The following is a 21397-nucleotide window of genomic DNA, read 5'->3' as shown; positions in this document are numbered from 1 at the left end:
GAGCTGTGCAATACAGTATACTTACATTCACGACATTGTACTCCGGCAGCTTCTCCATATTTACAATTGGTATAGCTTCCATCACATTCTTCAATAGCGGACTCGTCACCGCGGCACCCTCCGATACTTAAAAGGGTTGGTACATTGTATCCTTTCCGCCTCACATTAAGTGCGCCATTATAGCCTAAGCTATTACAGATGACATGTGCAGCATTCAGACTCCAATCGAAACTGCAAACCATTCCCCATGTTCCGTTATAGTATAACTCAACTCTTCCTTCTGATGGTGAGGCTCCATCAGCAAGCCGCACAGGAACCGGTAGTTCATTCTCTGTTCGAATATATTACCACACATTTAAGATGTGTTAAGGTGGTACTACACCCCTCGATAAATTTGTGACTATTTTTGCATTTTTCTCAAAAAATAATAACACACTGGTAACAAAAGTTATGTATATTATAGGGGCAAGGACTCCAGTTACTACACTGGGATTTTTGTTAGCATTGTGTATTTTTTTTGGAGAAAAATGCAAAATTTATCAGGGGTGTAGTACCACCTTAAGAGGGCCGACCGTGGTTTGGATTCAAGAAGGAGGGTGTCTGTAAGAGACACACCCATCAGAAAAGGACTATTTCTACCGCGCTTAATAAATTAGTAGTATTTTACCCAGTCTAGAAAAAAGAGAAGTGTGATATTAATGCTTGATATACTACTACTACTACTTTACTGAATCTTAATACCGTAAGTTGATAACATTTGACCCCAGGGTGGCCTTCAAACTTCGGAGTAAGTATCACGTTTAAGAGCCATATCTTTAAGCTCCTCCCATCTTGTAAAAATTGGTATATTGAAAGTGTATTTCAGCTGTGACGAATGCCAATTGCTGACGAAGTTTAGGAAATATCACCTCAAACCCCAATAAATTTGATAATAACAGAACAATGTTACATAAAGTCCGAAATTGTGTCCCCCACAAAGCTTAAATTCATCCTCCATAAGTCCGCCATTTTTTCCATAACTAAATGGTGTTTGTCCTGTGGCCGAATTGGATCAGATTGTGTCACATTTTGTGAGACAGAATTGCCAAACTTACCCAAGAAGCAAACAATACCAACATCGCGATAATGGTCAGTAGAGGTATCAGTGAAGTACCTGCAATCGTCAATGGTGTCCTCTGTACCGCTGCAATGGAGGTCGTGTAACAAAATAGGACCAGTGCCTTCTCCAAACGCGGCATTAGCTGAAACAGGTAGCGGGGAAAATTGGACTAATGAAAGATGATTCCAAGTTTCCCGTCATCCGCCCGCATCACTTTTTTCTTTATTGGCCCAAAAAACTTTATTTTAATTATTTTTTAAATTAATCAATTATCTGAAAATTCGTCGGCTTCATTCCATTGTAGCGTAAGGTGTGACACCGCGAATAATCAACTGTTTGAGAAAATCGGGTTTGAAGAAATGCCAAGTGGAACGCCACAATGGATGGTATTAGTGGAGGAGTGTTTCACATTGAAGATAACAACTAGTTGTCTATCATTTAAATATTTTTAATCCAAATGATTGGACATACCTCTAAGGGGCTGTGCAATAATTACGAGTCGGGGGGGGGGGGGTAAATCTTTCTTTCTCTTTCTCCCTTTGTAGTGCTGACTTCAAATAAGCGAAGATAACTCGCACTGCGGTGTGCACATGCGTCGTCTCATAGGCGACAGAAAATGAATTACGGTGCGTATAAACAAAGTGCAAGTAAAAACTGGAGGTGAGATGATGGAGCTACCTCAGCAGGCGGTCCCTCAATGCGGCCTTGAAGGCGTCGAGGGATGCATACTCAGCTGGATCTGCAGACAGATTGTTCCAGTCCCTGATGGTTTGAGGAAAGAACGAGCTGGTATAGACTGAAGAGGTAGTTGATGGGATGAAGTACCGGGAGTTGTGACCTCTGGTGGATGATTTGAGTGGAGTGAGGTAGTATTTGCACTTGATGTCAACCAGGTCATGATGGATCTTATAGAACATCACCAAGCGGCTCTGGATGCGTCTTTCTTGGAGAGAAGGCCAGTTGAGGGCGCTGATCATATCAGAAACGCTGCTGGTGCGTTGGTAGTTGCCAACAACGAATCGAGCTGCATTTCGCTGAACTTGTTCTACCTTGTTGATATTTCTCTTAGTATGAGGGTCCCATGATGTGGATGCAAATTCAACAGTAGGACGGACATACGTAGTGTACGCAGCTTCCTTTACTTGTTTGCTACAATGACTAAGATTGCGTTGCAAGAAGGCTCTTGTACAGTTGGCTTTCCTGGTGATGGCATCGATATGGGTATTGAAGTCAAGATATTTTGACCATGAACTGTGTAGGATGCTGGTATGGGATTCCTCTTGTTGGTAATTTGGAGGACCTGGCATTTGGCGGCGTTAAACCTCATGAGCCATTTCGATTCCCAGTCTTGGAGAGCGGTGAGGTCTTTCTGCAGTTTAATTGAATCAGCTCTTGAAGATATCTGGTGGTACAAGATGCTGTCATCAGCAAACAATCTAGTAGTGGCAGATGAAACACACGCAGGCAGATCATTAATAAATATCAGGAAGAGAAGGGGGCCTAACACACTCCCCTGCGGTACACCAGATGTGACGTTGGCTTCTGAACTCTTCTGACCGTCCACCAGTACAACCTGTGATCTGGAGTGAAGGAAGTCACTGATCCATTGGAATGTGCTGCCGTGGATGCCATAATGTTTGACCTTAGCAAGAAGATGGCGGTGAGACACTTTGTCAAAAGCTTTTTCAAAGTCCAAGAGGATGACATCTGTCTGGGATTTGTTATTGATTCCCTTAGCAAGGTCTTCTAGGGTGGCAATTAACTGTGTGTCGCAAGAACGTCGCTTCCTGAACCCATGTTGGGCGTCTGACAGAATATTGTTATCAGAGAGGTGACGAATAATGGAGCAGTGGATGATATGTTCACATAACTTGCACAGAACTGAAGTCAGCGAAATTGGACGATAGTTGGCTGCAGAGGATCGACTTCCCTTTTAAACAAGGGAACAACCAGCGCCCTCTTCCATTGAGATGGAACTCTGCCCTGCCGAATAGATGCCTGGCACAGAAGGGTGACTGCCGGAGAAACTTCAACAGATGTCTCTTTCAGAAGTTTGGTTGGAATGCCATCTGGTCCCGAAGCAGTGAAGGGCTTTAGGTTTCTCAAAAGCTTGATCACGCCATTCTGACAAACAGTTATATCATCCATGGTGGGGTGCTGGACTTCAGGCAAATCAAGAAGAGGAGACCCATCATCGGTGGAGAATACCGAAGTGAACTGGTTGTTAAGAATATTTGCTTTAACTTTAGGGTCGGAATGGAGAAATCCTCCATCTTTCAATGGAGCTACACCAACGTTGTCGCACCTCTTTGATTTTATCAAGGCGCCAAGCTTTTTGTTCCTCTTGCTTCCTGGGTCACTGTGGATGATATCATACGTAAATTTGTTATAAGCTTTTCTACAGGTTACTTGAGCCTCCTTCTTCAGACGCTGAAAACGATTCCAATCTCTGACTTTGTTAGTGCGACGAGCTCTTCTGTAGGCACGAGATTTCCTTCTAAGGACACGTTTGGTAGATGAATTGAACCATGGCGTATTACATCGCGTGGTAGTTAGCTTAGATGGCACACAGTCTTCAATGACTTTCTCAAGATCTTTCTGCAGAGAATCTGCCAGGACCTCAACTGGAGTCGAAGTAGTGTACTTTGACGTGAAGTCGAGTGATGACTGACTAACTCTATCACGGATGGTGTCCAAGTTCGCTCTATTCCACAACAGAATTTTACGACGAACCGGCTTTCTTCTGATGGTACGAATGCTTACTTCAGCAAAAACAACATCATGGTCCCTTAAGGCAGGAAGGCCGTGACATGTGTTGATTAACGATGGACGGTTTGTCAGCAGAACATCTAAGGTATTGTCCTTTCTGGTTGGAAAGTCAACTATTTGATGTAAACCAGTTCTGTTGAGGAGATCAATGCAGGTTTCATTGATGGCAATGGTGTATTGACGTGGTGATTTGCGCATGCTGTTAGTTTTCCAGATGATGTCAGGAAGATTTATGTCGCCAGAAATCCATATAGCAGCGCCAGGATGTGCTTGACACAAGTTGATGGCACGGGACATGTCTTCTAAGTAGTTAACATCATTGTAGGACGATACAGGGATGCGACCACAATATCTTGTTTACCATTGACGATCTTTGCTGCCACAAAGTCAGTGTTGGTTTCAATGTCAATTTGGTGGCTGTTTAACGAGTTGTGGATACCAAGTAGGGCGCCACCGTATCCATCTCTACGATCCCGACGGTAAAGGTTGTAGCCTTCCGGGAAAAATTCACCTTGAAGCTTGTTGGGCTTTAACCAAGTCTCGCAGCCGAAGATTACATCAGGCTTGGTAGCGTCGACTAGGCTCCAACATTCATAACGTTTCGCAAAAACACTCTGAAAGTTGATCTCAAAGAGGCGAAGATTCTGAAGATGAGGTCTACCGCTACTTTTGGTGGGGGAAGACTTGGCAAGTGGTGATCCAGGATCGCTGGAGCTACATGTAGATGTTCATGTTCAAATTGCTCGCCCAAAATAGCTCGTCCTCCCTCTTGGCCCACCAAAAATCGCTTGCCCCCCTCTCGGCCTGCCAACAATCTTTATCTTTGCGCCCCTCCCTTTGCACATGCCAATTTGCATATTCGAACGTTTCTGTAGTGTTTTCCTACGCCTTTTAGATCGTGTTATTTAAAAGGTGCCCTGTAAATGTGCCCCCCCCCCTCGGGCTCACAATTATAGCACAGTCCCTAATGCCACTTCCTAGGTTAAAGGCAGGGTAAAGGAAAATACCAGCTGTGCATAGTTTCTTATCAATTGAGGTGGTCATAGTAGGCCTATCATACAGGTTTTTATAAGTGGAATGATTCTTACGGAAACCAAATTGGTTCGGACTATGAATTTTGTGCACAGTAATGAAGTAAAGAATTCAGTTAGAAATTGTCTTTTTGAAAATTTTTGACATAGAGGGCAAAATGATAATGGGACGATAATTGGTGAACTTATGTTTGTCATTAGATCTAAAAATATACGAAAATACTCATAAAATTAAAACGAAATGTTAGAATCAACTACAATTTTAAGCATAGGTCTATTTTGTAGTCCTTTGTATAACTACAATCAAGTGCAAATTTGCTGGGACACTTTCATAGTTCAATGACCCTCCCCGCACCCCTTATTCAATGTTGTATACCAAACGCTTCATTTTTTAAATGGCCTATATTTTTGCTCCAACATTGGTTGGTGGGGGAGGGAGGGGATTCGAAACAGGTTGGAAACTATACAAATAAAATATCACTTGGTGAACTTCATATGACCGGTTTTATTGAACAGAGGGCGCGAAATATGAACAAGTGTCCCAGAGAAATTTGCACTTGATTGTATTAAAAAAAAAAAAAAATAATCTATTACTTTCAGTAAAATTACCATAACTCGCAAACGCGTTGCTCGATTGACATGATTTTTTCACTAATTTAAAACAAATAACATTGCGCATTTTTTGGTTACTTTAATTGTCATTTTTTGTCAAACTAAATATTTTAAGGTATCAAAACGCTGTAATATATGCATTATTTAAGGCATATTTGACACATGATTGCTATTATAAGCGCATTATCTCAACATTCACTTTCAAAACAATTCAAAATTAATCCAAATTAAATCATATTGGAAATATAGAGTACAATCAGTTACAAATACCTACTGAAATAACAAAAAAATCATAAAACAAAACAATTGTTTCCCTTTAGTTCATTGGAAAAAAAAAAAAGAAAAAAGAAAGAAAGAAAGAAAGAAAGAAAGAAAGAAAGAAAGAAAAGAAAGAAAAAGAAAGAAAGAAAGAAAGAAAGAAAGAAAGAAAAATAGCATTACATGGATTCGAACTCGAGATCTCGGGGGCGAGAAGCAAGGCCAGTAACTATATGCCACCGGGAGACTGATGACAACTGCACTCGATTTCAGCGTATTTAATCCTATCATTGCAATGCTACTGTTTTGTGTTATCGAACTTCGATCCAATGAAATCATTCATTAAAACTCATGTTTTGGTCGTATTCAGCATTTATCTAACGTATATTTTGAATATACACGGTCACATTATACATACCTTCCTAACTTTGATATGTTTATTGGTAATTATTCCTTCATTTAAGCCAAATGAGCACGGTCTACCATAATGTTAAATAAATATATATTACTTTTTAAGTTATATTATTCTGGTAGACCGTTATTGCGTCATTAATTCTTGCTATCCTTGTTATAAATAAATTCGCATGAATAACGACAGCTCAACCATAGTGTAGTGGTTTGCTTACTGCCTTCTGATCATGAGGGCTACGGTTCGAAGCTCATTGTCGCCGATATGTTTACTTTTAAATCCTGCTCTTTATCTCTTTTTTTATTTTTGAATACCAATAATAAGCACATTTAAAATGTGTAATTGTATATAATTGTATATACACTTTTTTTTTTGGCATTGTTACGTTGAATTAGCGTGTCTGTGATGGGTAGTTGAAGGCCTATATTAAAGAGTTTAACGTGCATTCCGATAATAGCATTTGAAATATGGTAATGAGTTTGAAAGATCAATGATGAGACAAACATCATGATTCTGTTCTATTTATTTCTATATTTTCTTAATTTCTTATTTGGTTTGCTTTTATTATGTTTGTAAATTCTTCCAAAGGAGAATTTATATGTCCACTCTAATATAAGCAATCAATGTGTCAAATATTCCTTGAAAAATGCATGCATTGCAGGGTTTGATATTTTAAAAAAATGTTTATTTTAATAAAAAAATTTAAAAATTGGCTAATCATGTAATGCAGAATGAAATTATGGTCTTAATTTTGCCGTATCTCCCGACAATGAAAACCAAACATCAATTACTAATGAGTATATCATTGCCTGTGAAAAGGCGTGTTGGAAGCTACCGGCCGGAGAGGCAGCGCAGCTTAGAGCGGAAGTAGTAGGTACTCTCAAATCGGCCAAACCTCCCAAATCCAATGTTGACAAGGATGAGAGAGTCGCCATAAAACAGCTCAAAAAAGAAACATCAATTAAAATATTGAGAGCTGACAAAGGTAGAGCAACAGTTCTCATGGACACCACAGAATACGAGGAGAAGTTGGCCAACATGTTAAACGACACCAACACGTACATGAAGTTGGACAAGGATCCTACGTCCCGGTACAAGAAACAACTTGTCGGAATCCTAAGCCGTTTGAAAAAAGAAGGAAAGATTAGACCAAAGGACAAGAAATTTTTGTACCCGACGGCAGAGATCATCCCCCGCATCTATGGCAGCCCAAAAATACACAAGAAGGAGAATCCGTTGCGCCCTATTATAGACTATACAGGCTCCATCGGCTACAATGTGTCTCGTTCTCTCGCTGACATTATCAGTCCATTAGTTGGAACCACAAGCCATCACGTGTTGAATTCCAAACAGTTAGCTGAGGATTTACAAGACATAACAATATAGGATGACGAGTGCCTGATTTCTCACGATGTTGTTTCTCTTTTCACTAATACACCCATAGAGTTGACCCTGGACATAATCCAGAAGAAATTGGAACAAGATAGCAATCTTCATCAAAGAACAAAACTGACAGTTGACGATATCATGGAATTGGTCAAGTTCATCCTAACCACCACTTATTTCACTTCCAAAGGTATCATCTATCAACAAAAGAAAGGCGCAGCCATGGGCAGCCCCCTGAGTCCAATCGCTGTCGACTTGTTTATGAAATGGTTGGAAGTTCAAGCCATAGCCACTGCACCAGCTGGTTGTAAGCCAAAGCTTTGGAAGCGCTACGTAGATGATGTTCTTGAAATTATCAAACGGGGTGAAACAAAGAACTTGACAGATCACCTCAATCAAATAGACCCCACTGGCAGCATCAAGTTCACGTATGAAGAGGAGATTGATGGCAGCATCCCTTTCTTAGACACCCAAATCACCAGGAAACCAGACGGCACTACCAAATTATCTATCTACAGAAAACCCACACACACCAATCAATATTTGCAATTCCAGTCCCACCACCCCTTGCACCAGAAGTTGGGAGTTGTACGAACCCTTTTAGACAGAAAAGATGCTATTGTCACTGAGGAGGCAGATAAAGAAGAGGATGAAAAGAAGATCAATGAAGCGCTGACGCAATGTGGTTACCCGAGTTGGGCCATCGACAAGGTAAAGGAGCAGAAACAACAACCAAAAACCAGCAAAAATAGGGAGACAAAAGACACCAAAGACAAAACAAAGGGCTCTGTCGTCGTCCCCTATGTCGAGGGTCTCTCTAAGAGGATGTCGAGAGTCTTCAAAAAACATGGTTTCTCGACAGCCATGAAGCCCCGCAGCACCCGTCGCAATATGCTCGTGCACCCCAAAGACAAACGGGACCCCCTCCAAACAGCTGAATCAATTTATGAAATACCTTGCAAGAGCTGTCCTAAGACCTACATTGGAGAGACAGGCCGTCTTTTCAAAACTAGACTATCTGAACACAAAACTGAAGCCGAAAAAATAAGTTCCAAAAATTTTACCAGATCACAAAGAAAGTCATCCACATTCCAAATTCATAAATCGGCAATAACTGAGCACGTCGCAGCCAGTAACCATGTTATCAACTGGGACGAGGCAGCAATCATAGATCAAGAGGCAGACAAAACCACGCGTTGGCTAAAAGAAGCCATATGGATCAGGAGCAGGGGCAAAAACACTATGAACAAGGACGAGGGGGCATACAAATTGGACAGAATCTATGACCAGATCATCTCAAAACGGCAACCTACAAATGTGGCAACACCATCACAGCCACCAAGGACTGCCGACAACTAGAAACACTACAGTCATTGCAGAGTGAACAAGGTTCCTGATAGGAACTGAAATATATCTAGTGAGTACTTTCATTTTTATTGGATCTGTACCAGAACTCTTTTATTTAACATATTATACACATTTAAATCATTAAAATAAACATTTTCAGAACACAACGATTATTGCATTACACTACAATATACAAGTATACGAAATTAAGTTGAACAGTTTGGTACATTGCGAAGTTTGAGTTCATTATCAAACAAAAATAGAAGATTGGGGTGGTTATCATATCTATATTTGCTAATACAAAGCTTGGCAATCACAATTACGTATTTGACAAACAAGTTGTCTTTGATGTGTGAACCATGTTCACCAAACATGACATTTTTAACATTTTATTTCTACCTAACATATTATTGAGAGTTATTCTTATGAAGATTAAGATGAAAACTATTTTTTACAGATGTGCGTTGCAGGGAATTTAGTTATAACGAAATTTTATACATTTAAGTATATATACATTTTCAGGATTATGTTTAGCCAAGTATTGTAATAGTCTATATATTTAAAAAGGGCCATCACAAACCAAAAAGGTTATCAATTGAAAAACCAGGTTTGTCGGCAAACTAGTAGGGGACTCTCTCTTAGAAGTACTCTACTTACCTGCACTTATGGCAGCGCGAGGGAAGCCTAGCATTCGGCATAAAACGTTGGCTTCAGCAAGACCGTTCCGCAAGTCCGTTATTGTGCTCCAATCCTCAACGATCCTCAACTCCACACGACCTTCGTTAGCTGCACGTCCATTAACAAGTCTTACATCAACTAGAGGTAGACCTAAGAGTCATATAAGCAAAAACAGAACATCGTCTTCATGCACAAGACTCATTGTGAAGCAGTTCGCACCAATTATTACAATCTAAACTGAGCTCAAAAAGAAACTTATAATTTTTCACAAGGTCATATCTTGAAATCATGTCCATCAAATTGAACCAAAATTACACACAGATTTACTTCAATACTCTACTCTTAACACATGTCAGTAACCAAGCAGTTATCCAACTGACACAACAGCAAAATGCACTGACATGGGACAGCTTCCTGGACCACATTTACAGCCCAGCCCTGTTTCATGAAAAAGTATATGAAAAGCAGAAAGCAGCACCGTTTTATCATCTGTGCAAGGATCTTGTGTGCATTCTCACATATTTTTTGTCCTGGGTGCCAAATGTTGGGCTGTGAAAGTGAAGGAAGTCCAGGAAGCTGTCCCATGACAGTGCATTTTGCTGTTGTGTCAGTTGGACAACTGCTTGGGGACTGACATGTGTTTTGAGTAGAGTATTAAGGTAATCCTGTGTGTAATTTTGGTTCATTTTGATTGACAGTATTTTAAGATATGACCTTGTGATTCACAAGTTGTAAAAAATTATAAGTTTCTTTTTGAGCTCAGTTTATGTTGTTATACCCGTATGCATAGGTCTTGTTTACAGTTTCAGTTGTGGTTTCTGTTTTTGTTTTCCTTTTTGGATTTCATTGTCATTTTGAAGTGTTAGCTTGGTATGTGCTAAGAACACTTTTAGTCTGGTGTTTTTTACTTTTTGAAAGTTGAAGGAAATATATTTTTGTTTTCGGTTTTGTACGTTATGTAAATTTCTGACATGAAAATTAAGGTGAGAGGTCGGGGCTCGTCTAAACATAAGAAGTGTCGACATTATGCGGTCTTAAATTGGTACGGTTTCAATTTAGTTATGTTATGCGTATAGGTATTCCCGCCTAGACGCGAGTGACTCGTAAAAACAGTCTAGCATCGAAATAACATACTATCCAGGGTGCCTATAGTGGACATGTGGTGCGTCAAATCACCGAAAATTCTGTAATACGACTCTCTATGGGGATGAAACGGAGAGTAAAATGTCCCAAATTCGCCAAATAGATATTCCAATTCTTTCAAGGTTTGGGTAGTCATATAAATATATAACTATGCAACACAAAGGAATTACATTCAAGCGAAAATAATTTAATGCATTAATTCGTAACAATATCATATTATTATTGGTAATGACTGCTTTGGCCAAGAATATCCTTAGCAATGAAGGGGGGATACAACTTGTAAATATGCCAGAGGAAGTAATTTTGCCGACGAAAGTTTGTAAGCTGATAGCACTTGAGCATCATACCTTTACATGGGTACATTAGCCCCATAGGCCGCATAAATAAAGGGCCTGCCGTTTCTCAGTAAATTGAAAACATGCATGTGAACATTATTTTTAAAAGCATTTAATGAAAAACACTACATCAACAGTTTCAAAAGGTTCTCAAAGTGTTATTGTAAAATATTTTTGGCAAACATTGTTACAAAATATTTTGTCAACTCATAATAACATTATGTTAGAATGTTTTGCAGCAATTTTTCAAAAATATTTTCTGAATTTTATTTATTAAAAACGTTTTATACCCTCTATATAACCAGACTTTTAAACGTTTTTAAATGATCCTCGTACAAAATCTTATACTTACCATCATCACATCTAACACCCGCATCTTGATTGTGAACGCAGTTATGTTCTCCATATCCATTATGCTGGCACACACTGAGGGCGCTTTCATCTCCTCTGCAGTTAACATCATCCAAGATTATATCTCCTTCACCTCGACCCCATGTAGCGCCACCTAACGCTATTAATGCACCATTTGCATAGCCTAACTGTTTACAAACTACATTGGCGTCCGCTATAGACCAATTATCGTCACAAACTGTTCCCCATTCTCCGCTGTGTTTTATTTCAACGCGACCTTGCGCCTCAGTCCGGCCGTTCACCAAACGCACCTCGCGTGCTTCTGAAACATGAAGATAGACATTTTTTTATTGGTTAGTGGGCACTTCCATTACCATTTCACTAACCTCATCGTCCATTCTTGCTAAATTACGATATTCACCTGTGAAGTTGCTTACTAATATAGTGTTTTAACTTTAAGTAACAGACAGGGGTGTGTAGATTCAGAATCCACCGGGTGACAAGCCGCCATATCCTTAACTGTTAGCTCCAATTTGATAACAAAGTTTTTACCAAACACTCGATATTGACAAAGATTGATACCAGTTTATGAAATTTGGCGCATTTTGGTTGCATTATCTAACAAGATTCTGCATACGATCTAATCAATCAAATTGTCATCAGTTTTGGTGTAGGACGTGTTACATAAGCGCGGGCGTGTGTCGTGTTTAGTATCAATATAAATATCCAATGTGGTCATATAAAACAAAGGCAATAAGAATTAATAGTTACTTTGCATTAGATGCTTTTTAAATATATGGTGGAATTGATTGACAGATGATGAATTTTTAATGATGTGATTAAAATTATTCCAAAACATAGTACGGCATATTGATATGATTTTCACAGAAAACTCCTTCGATAAAAGGAAGCCTCAACTAAGGAATCCGCTACTCAAAATATACTTTACCGGAACAAATGCGCGTGTACATGCAGCGAGTAAAATTGGCAATTTTGATACTTAAATGGGCCAAATGAGGACAATTATTCCGGGGGGGGGGAGCACTTCAATATGAAATAGATATAGGTGTAGGGCTGACACTTTCGCAGTAAGGGGCATTCGGTGAGAGCAAAATGTAAAAAATATGGGGTGAGAACATGTCATTTTTTAAATGGAATCTTTGGGTGAGAGCCGAAACAGCGAATTTCTAGTTCTAAATGGCTTCAAATTTCTTTTTTGTTTTCAAAATAAGAAACAAAATCATTGATAAATGAAAGTTGCTGTTCAAATTGAACTTGTAAGGGTCTTTGGGTGACAGATCAAATGGAAACATTAGGGGGTCTTCGGTAACAGAGCATGTCTTCGTAAAAAAAACGGGGTCTTTGGGTGACAGCGACGCTGAAAAAGGGGGTCTTAGCAGCCCTACATACGCGTCACCCCCAAAGTGGGAGTGCTGTGGCCTGAACCGGGCTAACGAAAGATGCGCACTACAGCTTATGGTTAATTTTGTCCTGTTATGTGGAACCCGTGGGATTTCTTGAAATACAATCCATCAACACAATGTGGTAGAGTTTACTTGGAAGAAAGGCATAACTCTTTTCTCTCCATAGTACTGATATCATAGCACGATTTAATAAAAAATTCCTATAAAAGGAATAGGGCGGGCAAATACCAGTTTATGAAATTTGGCGCATTTTGGTTGCATTATCTAACAAGATTCTGCATACGATCTAATCAATCAAATTGTCATCAGTTTTGGTGTAGGACGTGTTACATAAGCGCGGGCGTGTGTCGTGTTTAGTATCAATATAAATATCCAATGTGGTCATATAAAACAAAGGCAATAAGAATTAATAGTTACTTTGCATTTATTTAGATGCTTTTTAAATATATGGCGGAATTGATTGACAGATGATGAACTTTTAACGATGTGATTAAAATTATTCCAAAACATAGTACGGCATATTGATATGATTTTCACAGAAAACTCCTTCGATAAAAGGAAGCCTCAACTAAGGAATCCGCTACTCAAAATATACTTTACCGGAACAAATGCGCGTGTACATGCAGCGAGTAAAATTGGCAATTTTGATACTTAAATGGGCCAAATGAGGACAATTATTCCGGGGGGGGTGGGCACTTCAATATGAAATAGATATAGGTGTAGGGCTGACACTTTCGCAGTAAGGGGCATTCGGTGAGAGCAAAATGTAAAAAATATGGGGTGAGAACATGACATTTTTTAAATGGAATCTTTACGAATTTCTAGTTCTAAATGGCTTCAAATTTCTTTTTTGTTTTCAAAATAAGTAACAAAATCAGTGATAAATGAAAGTTGCTGTTCAAATTGAACTTGTAAGGGTCTTTGGGTGACAGATCAAATGGAAACATTAGGGGGTCTTCGGTAACAGAGCATGTGTTCGTAACAACAAAATATGGGGTCTTTGGGTGACAGCGACGCTGAAAAAGGGGGTCTTAGCAGCCCTACATACGCGTCACCCCCAAAGTGGGAGTGCTGTGGCCTGAACCGGGCTAACGAAAGATGCGCACTACAGCTTTTGGTTAATTTTGTCCTGTTATGTGGAACCCGTGGGATTTCTAGAAATACAATCCATCAACACAATGTGGTAGAGTTTACTTGGAAGAAAGGCATATCTCTTTTCTCTCCATAGTACTGATATCATAGCACGATCTAATAAAAATTCCTATAAAAGGAATAGGGCGGGCAAATGAAAAATTGTCAAGAGAAATGAAAGAATGAGTAACTCTTCTTCACAATTAAAAACAGGAAAATATGACACAACATCGATTTCCAATGGGGAATAACACAAAACGTATAAACAAAGTTAAAAGAGTTTTTAACTTTATACGTTTGTTATTCCCCCCTTGGAGGTTGTGTCATATTTTCCCTGATTTTAATCTTATCCATTGCTTATCCTTTGGTTCCCTGCTGGTCAGTTGGAACAGATTGTCCCTGTTTTTATATTAACCCTTCACATCATAACAAAAGACGTTTTATGTTAACATTTCATATAAAACATTGTTATAAAACTTTTGTAGATAATAGTTATTTAAAACATTTTCGTAATCATACCTAGAGTTTTTTTTATCATCAGATAGAAAGAGTTCTGCTTATCTTCTCTGGTGAGACAACAGGGCTGGGATGTCTTTCCATATCAAAGTTTAAAAATCTGTCATATCAATTTCCTCAATATGTTGTTTTGATACAACTTATGAGGGGAAAAGTTTGATTTTACAATATTTCGATATTATTTTTTAACTTTGTAACATTATTATGATTAACATAACTGTATTTCAAAGCGTCAAACTATATCATTATTGTGTCCCAACAAAAGTAATCCAGGGAATAAAATATTCATTCATATGTTTATTTATTTTATTCAACCTGGGCCATTTCTACTGGTGCATTCTAATAATTTGTCTATAATACCTTATACAAGCATCATCAAGCACAATTTGTCACAAGATTTGAAAAGTAAATAACCTATGTACACACTGAACACAATGCACATACAAGCTGTAAAGTATCAGTATAAAATGATATATATGACCTTTACGATGCTATTAATTTAGCCCAAAGATTAGGAAAATTAGCAAAACTAGCAAAACTGGTGAACTGGTACTGTTCAAATAAAAACATCTGCAAATCTTGCAGCAATTTCCAAATAGTATTTATATTACTTAAATAATTATGTTTGTTATTTCTTTTAATACAAACACATTACTGCCTTAAATATCAAAACCAAGTAATAATTACAAAACTCGCCGTAAACTATCACATCTGTGGGTGTTTGGGTATATAACCGGCACGAATATTTTCTCAACACTGCATGTGTCAAAAAGTAGGTCAATAGTCAGACTAATATAGGGCGGGTGCGGCACGCCGCACCCGCCCAAAAGGTACACTACTCCCGCTGTCCTACCTTCACTGCAAACAACGGCGACATCTTGTGAATGATCACACGGGTTATTATTCCGTCCAGAATGACTGCAGTAATGCACGTCGCTTTCGGTGCCCATGCAATTCACCTCGTCCCAGATTATATCACCCGTCCCTTTGCCCAACTTTGCTGCGTGGTTCTCCACTCCAAGGAAGCCAAGAGATTTGCAGGCAACTAAGGCATCAGCAAAATCCCAGTATTTATTACAAATTGTGCCGTCATATACGCCGTCGTAAAAGACTTGTACAATGCCTTGTTTGCCTCCCGTGGTGTTCGCTTGTGGATCGAACAACTGGATATGGCCTCTTGCGGGAGCTTAAAGTGAAACATAATAACATATCGTTATATGTGGCCATGTTAAATGTTAAATGGGTTCTATTCGGAAATTTGATCAAGAATTCGAGAAATAGAAAGTTAACATAAATATAAAATACTGATGTAAACCATTGTTAACACTAACGAGTGAGTACCATAAGCAAATACCATGTACACATAGTTGCCAATAGTAGTTAGAAAATATAAGTGCACTGATTAGTTTCAGTTTCATTTTTATTTTGTATTACAATAACAAGCTTTATGACACTGATTGACACTTTAAATCGTTGAATTGAATTAGGTGATTAAAATAAATAATACAACGCTTAAACATAACCGTAGCCACAATAATAATAGGACCAGCACAAGAAGTGAAGAAATAATAGTCTCTGGTGATGGATCACTGTACAAAAAAGACAAAATCATACCAATTTCTAAAAAAAAATGGAGTGTTATCAAAAACTAAATTTTGATATTTAAAAACGGAATAGAAATGGTATGAAGCTTACAATAACCATCATCGCATCTAACACCCGCATCTTCGTTATGATTGCAGTTATGTTCTCCATATCCATTATGCACGCATGCTGTGAGGGCGGTTTCATCTCCAGTACATTTAACATCATCCAAGATTATATCTCCTTCACCTCGACCCCATGTAGCGCCACCTAACGCTACTAATGCACCACTTGGATAGCCTAACTGTTTACAAACTACATTGGCGTCTTCTATAGACCAATTATCGTCACAAATTGTGCCCCATGTTCCGTTGTGGTTGATTTCAACGCGACCTTGTGACTCGGCCTTGCCGTTCACCAAACGTAATTTGTGTGGCTCTGAAATGTGAATCAGGAAATTTGTTGCCTACATTAGTTAATCAACATCAAAAAGAGTGCTTGATTTACGGAAATGTCGTCCAAATCTTTCGTGATTCTGTTGACTAGGTATTAATCCGTAATCTGCAAAGCACATTAAGGGGGTTACTACACCCCTGCCCAATTTTGTGCCTATTTTTGCATTTTTCTCAAACATTATCGGTAGCTGTAAAAGACAGAAAACAGAAATGACAGAAATGACAGAAAAGACAGAAAAGTTTGGAGTTATGAATTAGAGAGTAGTTATTGATAGTAATGAATGCAAATGAGTGAGAACATAGATAGTGAACATGGTGAAGGAGATGAGTCTGAATGAATCAGTTAGACCATACACTCTATGTGGTCCTAATGTAAAAGTCTGGACTGGACTGTGCCTCAAAGCATGTTTTAAATGGTCAATGCTCTAAAGCTAGAAAGCCTTGACCAGCTGCAGGACCTGCTGATACACAGCAGGTTCGTTTTGCATACCTGCATATTTTTAGTGGCGCAGTGATATAAGCTACTTTATTTGAAGTGCATGTGATGTTGGCGAGAACTTTGTGGTGGTGGAGTACATGGAGAGGGGTGGATGCTATTCACAATTAGATTTTATTAGCTTTTACTATTTATATGGCACAACAAATTGTGATAAAGCAGGAGACACAATTGAAGAATCTATATATCCATTCCAAAAATAAGAAAAGTTGATGGCAATCCAACAATCTATACTGGGATGACCTTGACAATTTTTGGCACCCGATGGTAGTCGCATCCACCAAGTTTGATGGCAATCCAGCAAACTATCAGTTAATGGGAACATGCACCTTTAAACATTAACTCCCAACATTTTAACTCCCACAGCTTCCTGACAACTCTCTAATTCATAACTCCAAACTTTTTTGTCTTTTCTGTCATTTCTGTCATTTCTGTTTTCTGTCTTTTACAGCTACCGCAAAAATTATAGCGCATTGGGGACAAGTAAGATATGTATATTATAGGGGCAAGGACTACAACTACTGCACTGGAAATTTTATTTCAGCACAGACAACAGTTGTGGAGTTACAGTCAAAAATGAGGGGAAACCAATATTTGATCAATAAATTAATAACTACTTGCTTTGAGTTGCTGAATTTTCAGTACAGTAGTACCAATGTGCTATAATTTTTTAGAAAAATGTAAAAATAGGCCCAAAATTGGCCAGGGGTGTAGTACCCCCTTAAATTGAAAGCAAAATAATACTTCTACGCTACTCAAATTTGGCACACTCACCGGAGCGTTTTCACCGGGTCAACCGGCGTCTTCAGCGGATGTTATTGCTCTGAAGATTGTTGTTGCTAGTGATGTAGGACACCTCCGATGAATTCACAGATGACGTCAAACAGGAAGATGTTGTGCCGCCCCTTGGTTCCGGGAATCCGGGGGTCAGGAGGTTGACAGGGCCGATCTTCATAGCAATAACATCCGCTGAAGACGCGCGGCGCCGGTTGACCCAGTGAAAGCGCTCCGGTGAGTGTACCTAATTATTTGATTAGCGTAGAAGTATTATTTTGCTTTCTATTTACGTTAACCGCTACATACGCGTATGAAATACAGTATTACACATTAAATTGAATTACGAATTACAAAGACCAAAACGAACACTAAACATCAAACCCTTGAATCAGGCTAGTGTCATGAGATTAAACATTTTCCTTTTTGAGTTATAAACACGATAACAACCTAAGCAACAAATTGGAAACATGCTTAAACTTGACCAAATGTCAAAATTTCAGAAATTGAATGCTGAATTCCCAAACACAAACCATCAACACTCTAAACATGTTTATTTACCATTACTGTACGAGAAGACTATAAGAACTCTAGACAATATAGCGTGCTCAGGATTTCAGGGGGGGGTAAAACAAAAGCTCTGTGCACAAAGGAAACTTTTTAACTTTTCAAAACTTGGCTATAGGTCTTGTGCAGATATATAATTGCCCATGCGTGCTAGATAATGACGTACCTGGCAAAATTCCCAAGGGGCAAAATGCTTAAATCTGAAATGATAAAAATGGGATTGGTGCCATTTTTTTATATGGCCCCTGTGGTTCCCACGAGGGGTCGAATGCCACAGTAGCGCCAAAACTTAACAAAAATCCCATCATGTTGTAATGTATCTCAAATTTTTCCTCTCATCACAGGGAATAAAAATGTTAATTGTCATACTTTCTTCGGTTCTTAGTTCAGGATTTGTAAGGTCGAATAGGTGAAATGTCAAAAATTTCATTTACAGAGGTCAACATTTAAAAAATGGTCTGATTTCATCGAAACCGGTTTCAAATTACTCCCCTTAACATAAAAAATCTTAAATTATACATAATTCACAATTTTAGTGCATTTTTATATTGCCATGTCCGCCTTCAGAGTTCATGCAGCCAAAGTCCAATAGAAAAATGTACAGGCATTTGACCCATGATTTCGTCCGATTCTGAGGTTACACATTTCTCAAATAAATTGTTTTTCTATTTGGTTTGACGAGAGGAGTAATTTGAGACAAATATCGATTGAATAGGTGCATTTTGAAAAATTGGCTTCTGTGCATGAGATATTTTACATCTGACCTTATTTACTTTATAACTCGTGAACTAAGCACCCTAGTGCATGACCATTGACATCATTATTCTTAGCAATTATGATGGGAACAAGTTGATGCACGTCATACATATATTGCAACATGATAGAACAAATGTTCGTGGGAAGCATAGGTGGCATAGAAAAAAAGTGGAACCAATTCTAGTTTTATCCTTTGAGGTGTAAGGATGCCAAAACACATTGGCTCCCCTAACGTGGGAAAGCTACATGCTAACTTAAAAATCACCCCCATATCGCCTTGTACGATTATGTGGGATATTTTAAACTGTAATCAAGCTTTTTGTAAACTTTATTCCACTTCAGTCGGTAGTTTAGAACAAACGATATGTTTCATCAAACAAAGGGTCAAAAATCGACTTGGGGGATTTCTGCATTCATCAGGGAGAAATTTAAATATGCACAAATGAAAATGTCCTCCTTTTTTACCTTCACGGCAAACAACAGTAACATCTTGGGAATGATCACATACGCTGAGCGCTGAGATGAGACGGCGAGTATATCCAAACAGTCGGGCAAACAGTATATCACCCGTGCCTTCGCCCAGCTTCGCCGCGTGGTTCTCCACTCCAAGGAAGCCAAGCGCTTTGCAGACACGAAGAGCATCATCAAATTTCCAGCCTTTATTACAAAGTGTGCCATATTTTCCGTAGGAAAAGACTTGCACGATGCCTTGTGTGCCTCCCGTGGTATTCGTTCGTGGATCAAAGAGTTGCAGATGGAAATTTTTAGGACCTAGATGGTCAAGGGAAGTGAAAAGATTAAATGGTTATTAGCAAACAGTTGATTGGTCCTGTTCAGGGGGTTCCATTCAGGGATTGCATCAACATATTTGGAAATGTTTATATTACATTGCCACCACTGTTTTACGTTCTGTTTGTCTGCCTGCACTTGTATAGCACTTTGAAAGTCTCGTTTTACTCATCTGTAGCATGTTCTTTTGTCTCTTTAATTGGTTAATTTTATATAAGTAACTTTATAATGGGAGTCAGATACATTCGAGCTTTGCTCTCTTTGACCTCCACACCACTTAATCTTGTAATTTGTATTTTTGTTTTATCTTGGTGAAATAAACTGAAACTGAAAAAATTGGGCTTTTTCGAGAAAAACGCCTTTGAAGGATTATGCTAATAATAACAGAGTCAGCATTCATCCACTATATCTCTCAGTGAAGTGGAGCGACTCCTTTTGAAATTTAAGTTTAAAGTGTACACTATTAAACTGTAACGTTTAAGGAGTACTTTGTGATTCTAGTATCCACATTGCATGGTATGTTTGAGTAGATATCCATGAAAAAAAGTTATTCTCAAGATTTAAGTTGATTCCCATTTTGCGTTTGCGAGTTATTATGATTATGTACATTGCTCCATAGGCCACTGTGATATAATTTCATTATCGTAAGGTTAGTACGCAATTTTTCTGCAGACTACGACATTATAGAGGGCCGGAGGATTCACTTTATCATAATTATAAACAAAATGTTAACGAAATCAAACACATTTTGGAGTAAAAATCGCAGTGTAATGAATAACTGACGTAATTTTAACCAATACAAAAAAATCTTTGTGGTCCATCAAAAAACAAACCTTTTATACAGATATTGAATTTAGCATCAACAGTACACCAAAAAACGGTTCAAAGAACCTTCCATGCTCTTTGTTAGTCAAGAATTTAACCCGGTAACCATTGTTGATGCTATTTCAGATATTTAAGAAAGAACGTGGCCATTTAGTTTGAAGTCTTCTCGAAACAAGACAAAATGAATAGTTTACCAACCCAAAGTTTTACAATTAAACATGACAGACAACAAATAAATACAAATCCAAAATGGCACACAACCCAACTTGAAAAAAAGCAAGGGAATGTGCCGGTATGGGAATCGAACCCACGACCTTGCGATCTCTAGACGGACGCTCTATCCATTAGGCTACCAGTTCCCACTGATAAACGGTGGTTAAAACTGGGTCTAATGTAAGCAGTCGAGGTATACAATACACAGTGTCAACACCCTATATTATAAATATTTTTCCATACAGCGCCATACTCCGTTGGTGAGCGACGGGCGATTGGTATTTCACCGAACGCAAGAAAAGGAGTCCTATCTGATTGGCTAGAAATCGATCGCAAGATCGCTCAGTGGTAAAGTACAAACTCATAATGTATTAAATTATCTTGAATCAATATTCTATTATTGACACAGATAAAGAAAGTTTACATATACATTGTGTTATAGACCATGA

General features: G+C 38.6%; 1 protein-coding gene across 1 annotated transcript in view; it reads right to left on the bottom strand.

The window, feature by feature from the left end:
* Positions 1–21397, bottom strand: part of LOC140143486 (scavenger receptor cysteine-rich domain-containing protein DMBT1-like) — a 98618-nt gene that overhangs the window by 38501 nt on the left and 38720 nt on the right. Inside the window, exons 9-15 of the mRNA XM_072165321.1 lie at positions 19587–19892; positions 16185–16511; positions 15343–15675; positions 11420–11740; positions 9569–9739; positions 1095–1241; positions 26–331 (exon numbers count right to left, since the gene is read on the bottom strand). Coding sequence (XP_072021422.1) covers positions 26–331; positions 1095–1241; positions 9569–9739; positions 11420–11740; positions 15343–15675; positions 16185–16511; positions 19587–19892 — 1911 coding nt within the window. The remainder of the gene's footprint in view (positions 1–25; positions 332–1094; positions 1242–9568; positions 9740–11419; positions 11741–15342; positions 15676–16184; positions 16512–19586; positions 19893–21397) is intronic.

This window comes from Amphiura filiformis, chromosome 2 (assembly GCF_039555335.1).
Source record: "Amphiura filiformis chromosome 2, Afil_fr2py, whole genome shotgun sequence".
Classification (NCBI taxonomy): domain Eukaryota; kingdom Metazoa; phylum Echinodermata; class Ophiuroidea; order Amphilepidida; family Amphiuridae; genus Amphiura; species Amphiura filiformis.
Note: the sequence above shows the minus strand (reverse complement) of the source record. Positions and strands in the feature narration are given on the sequence as shown.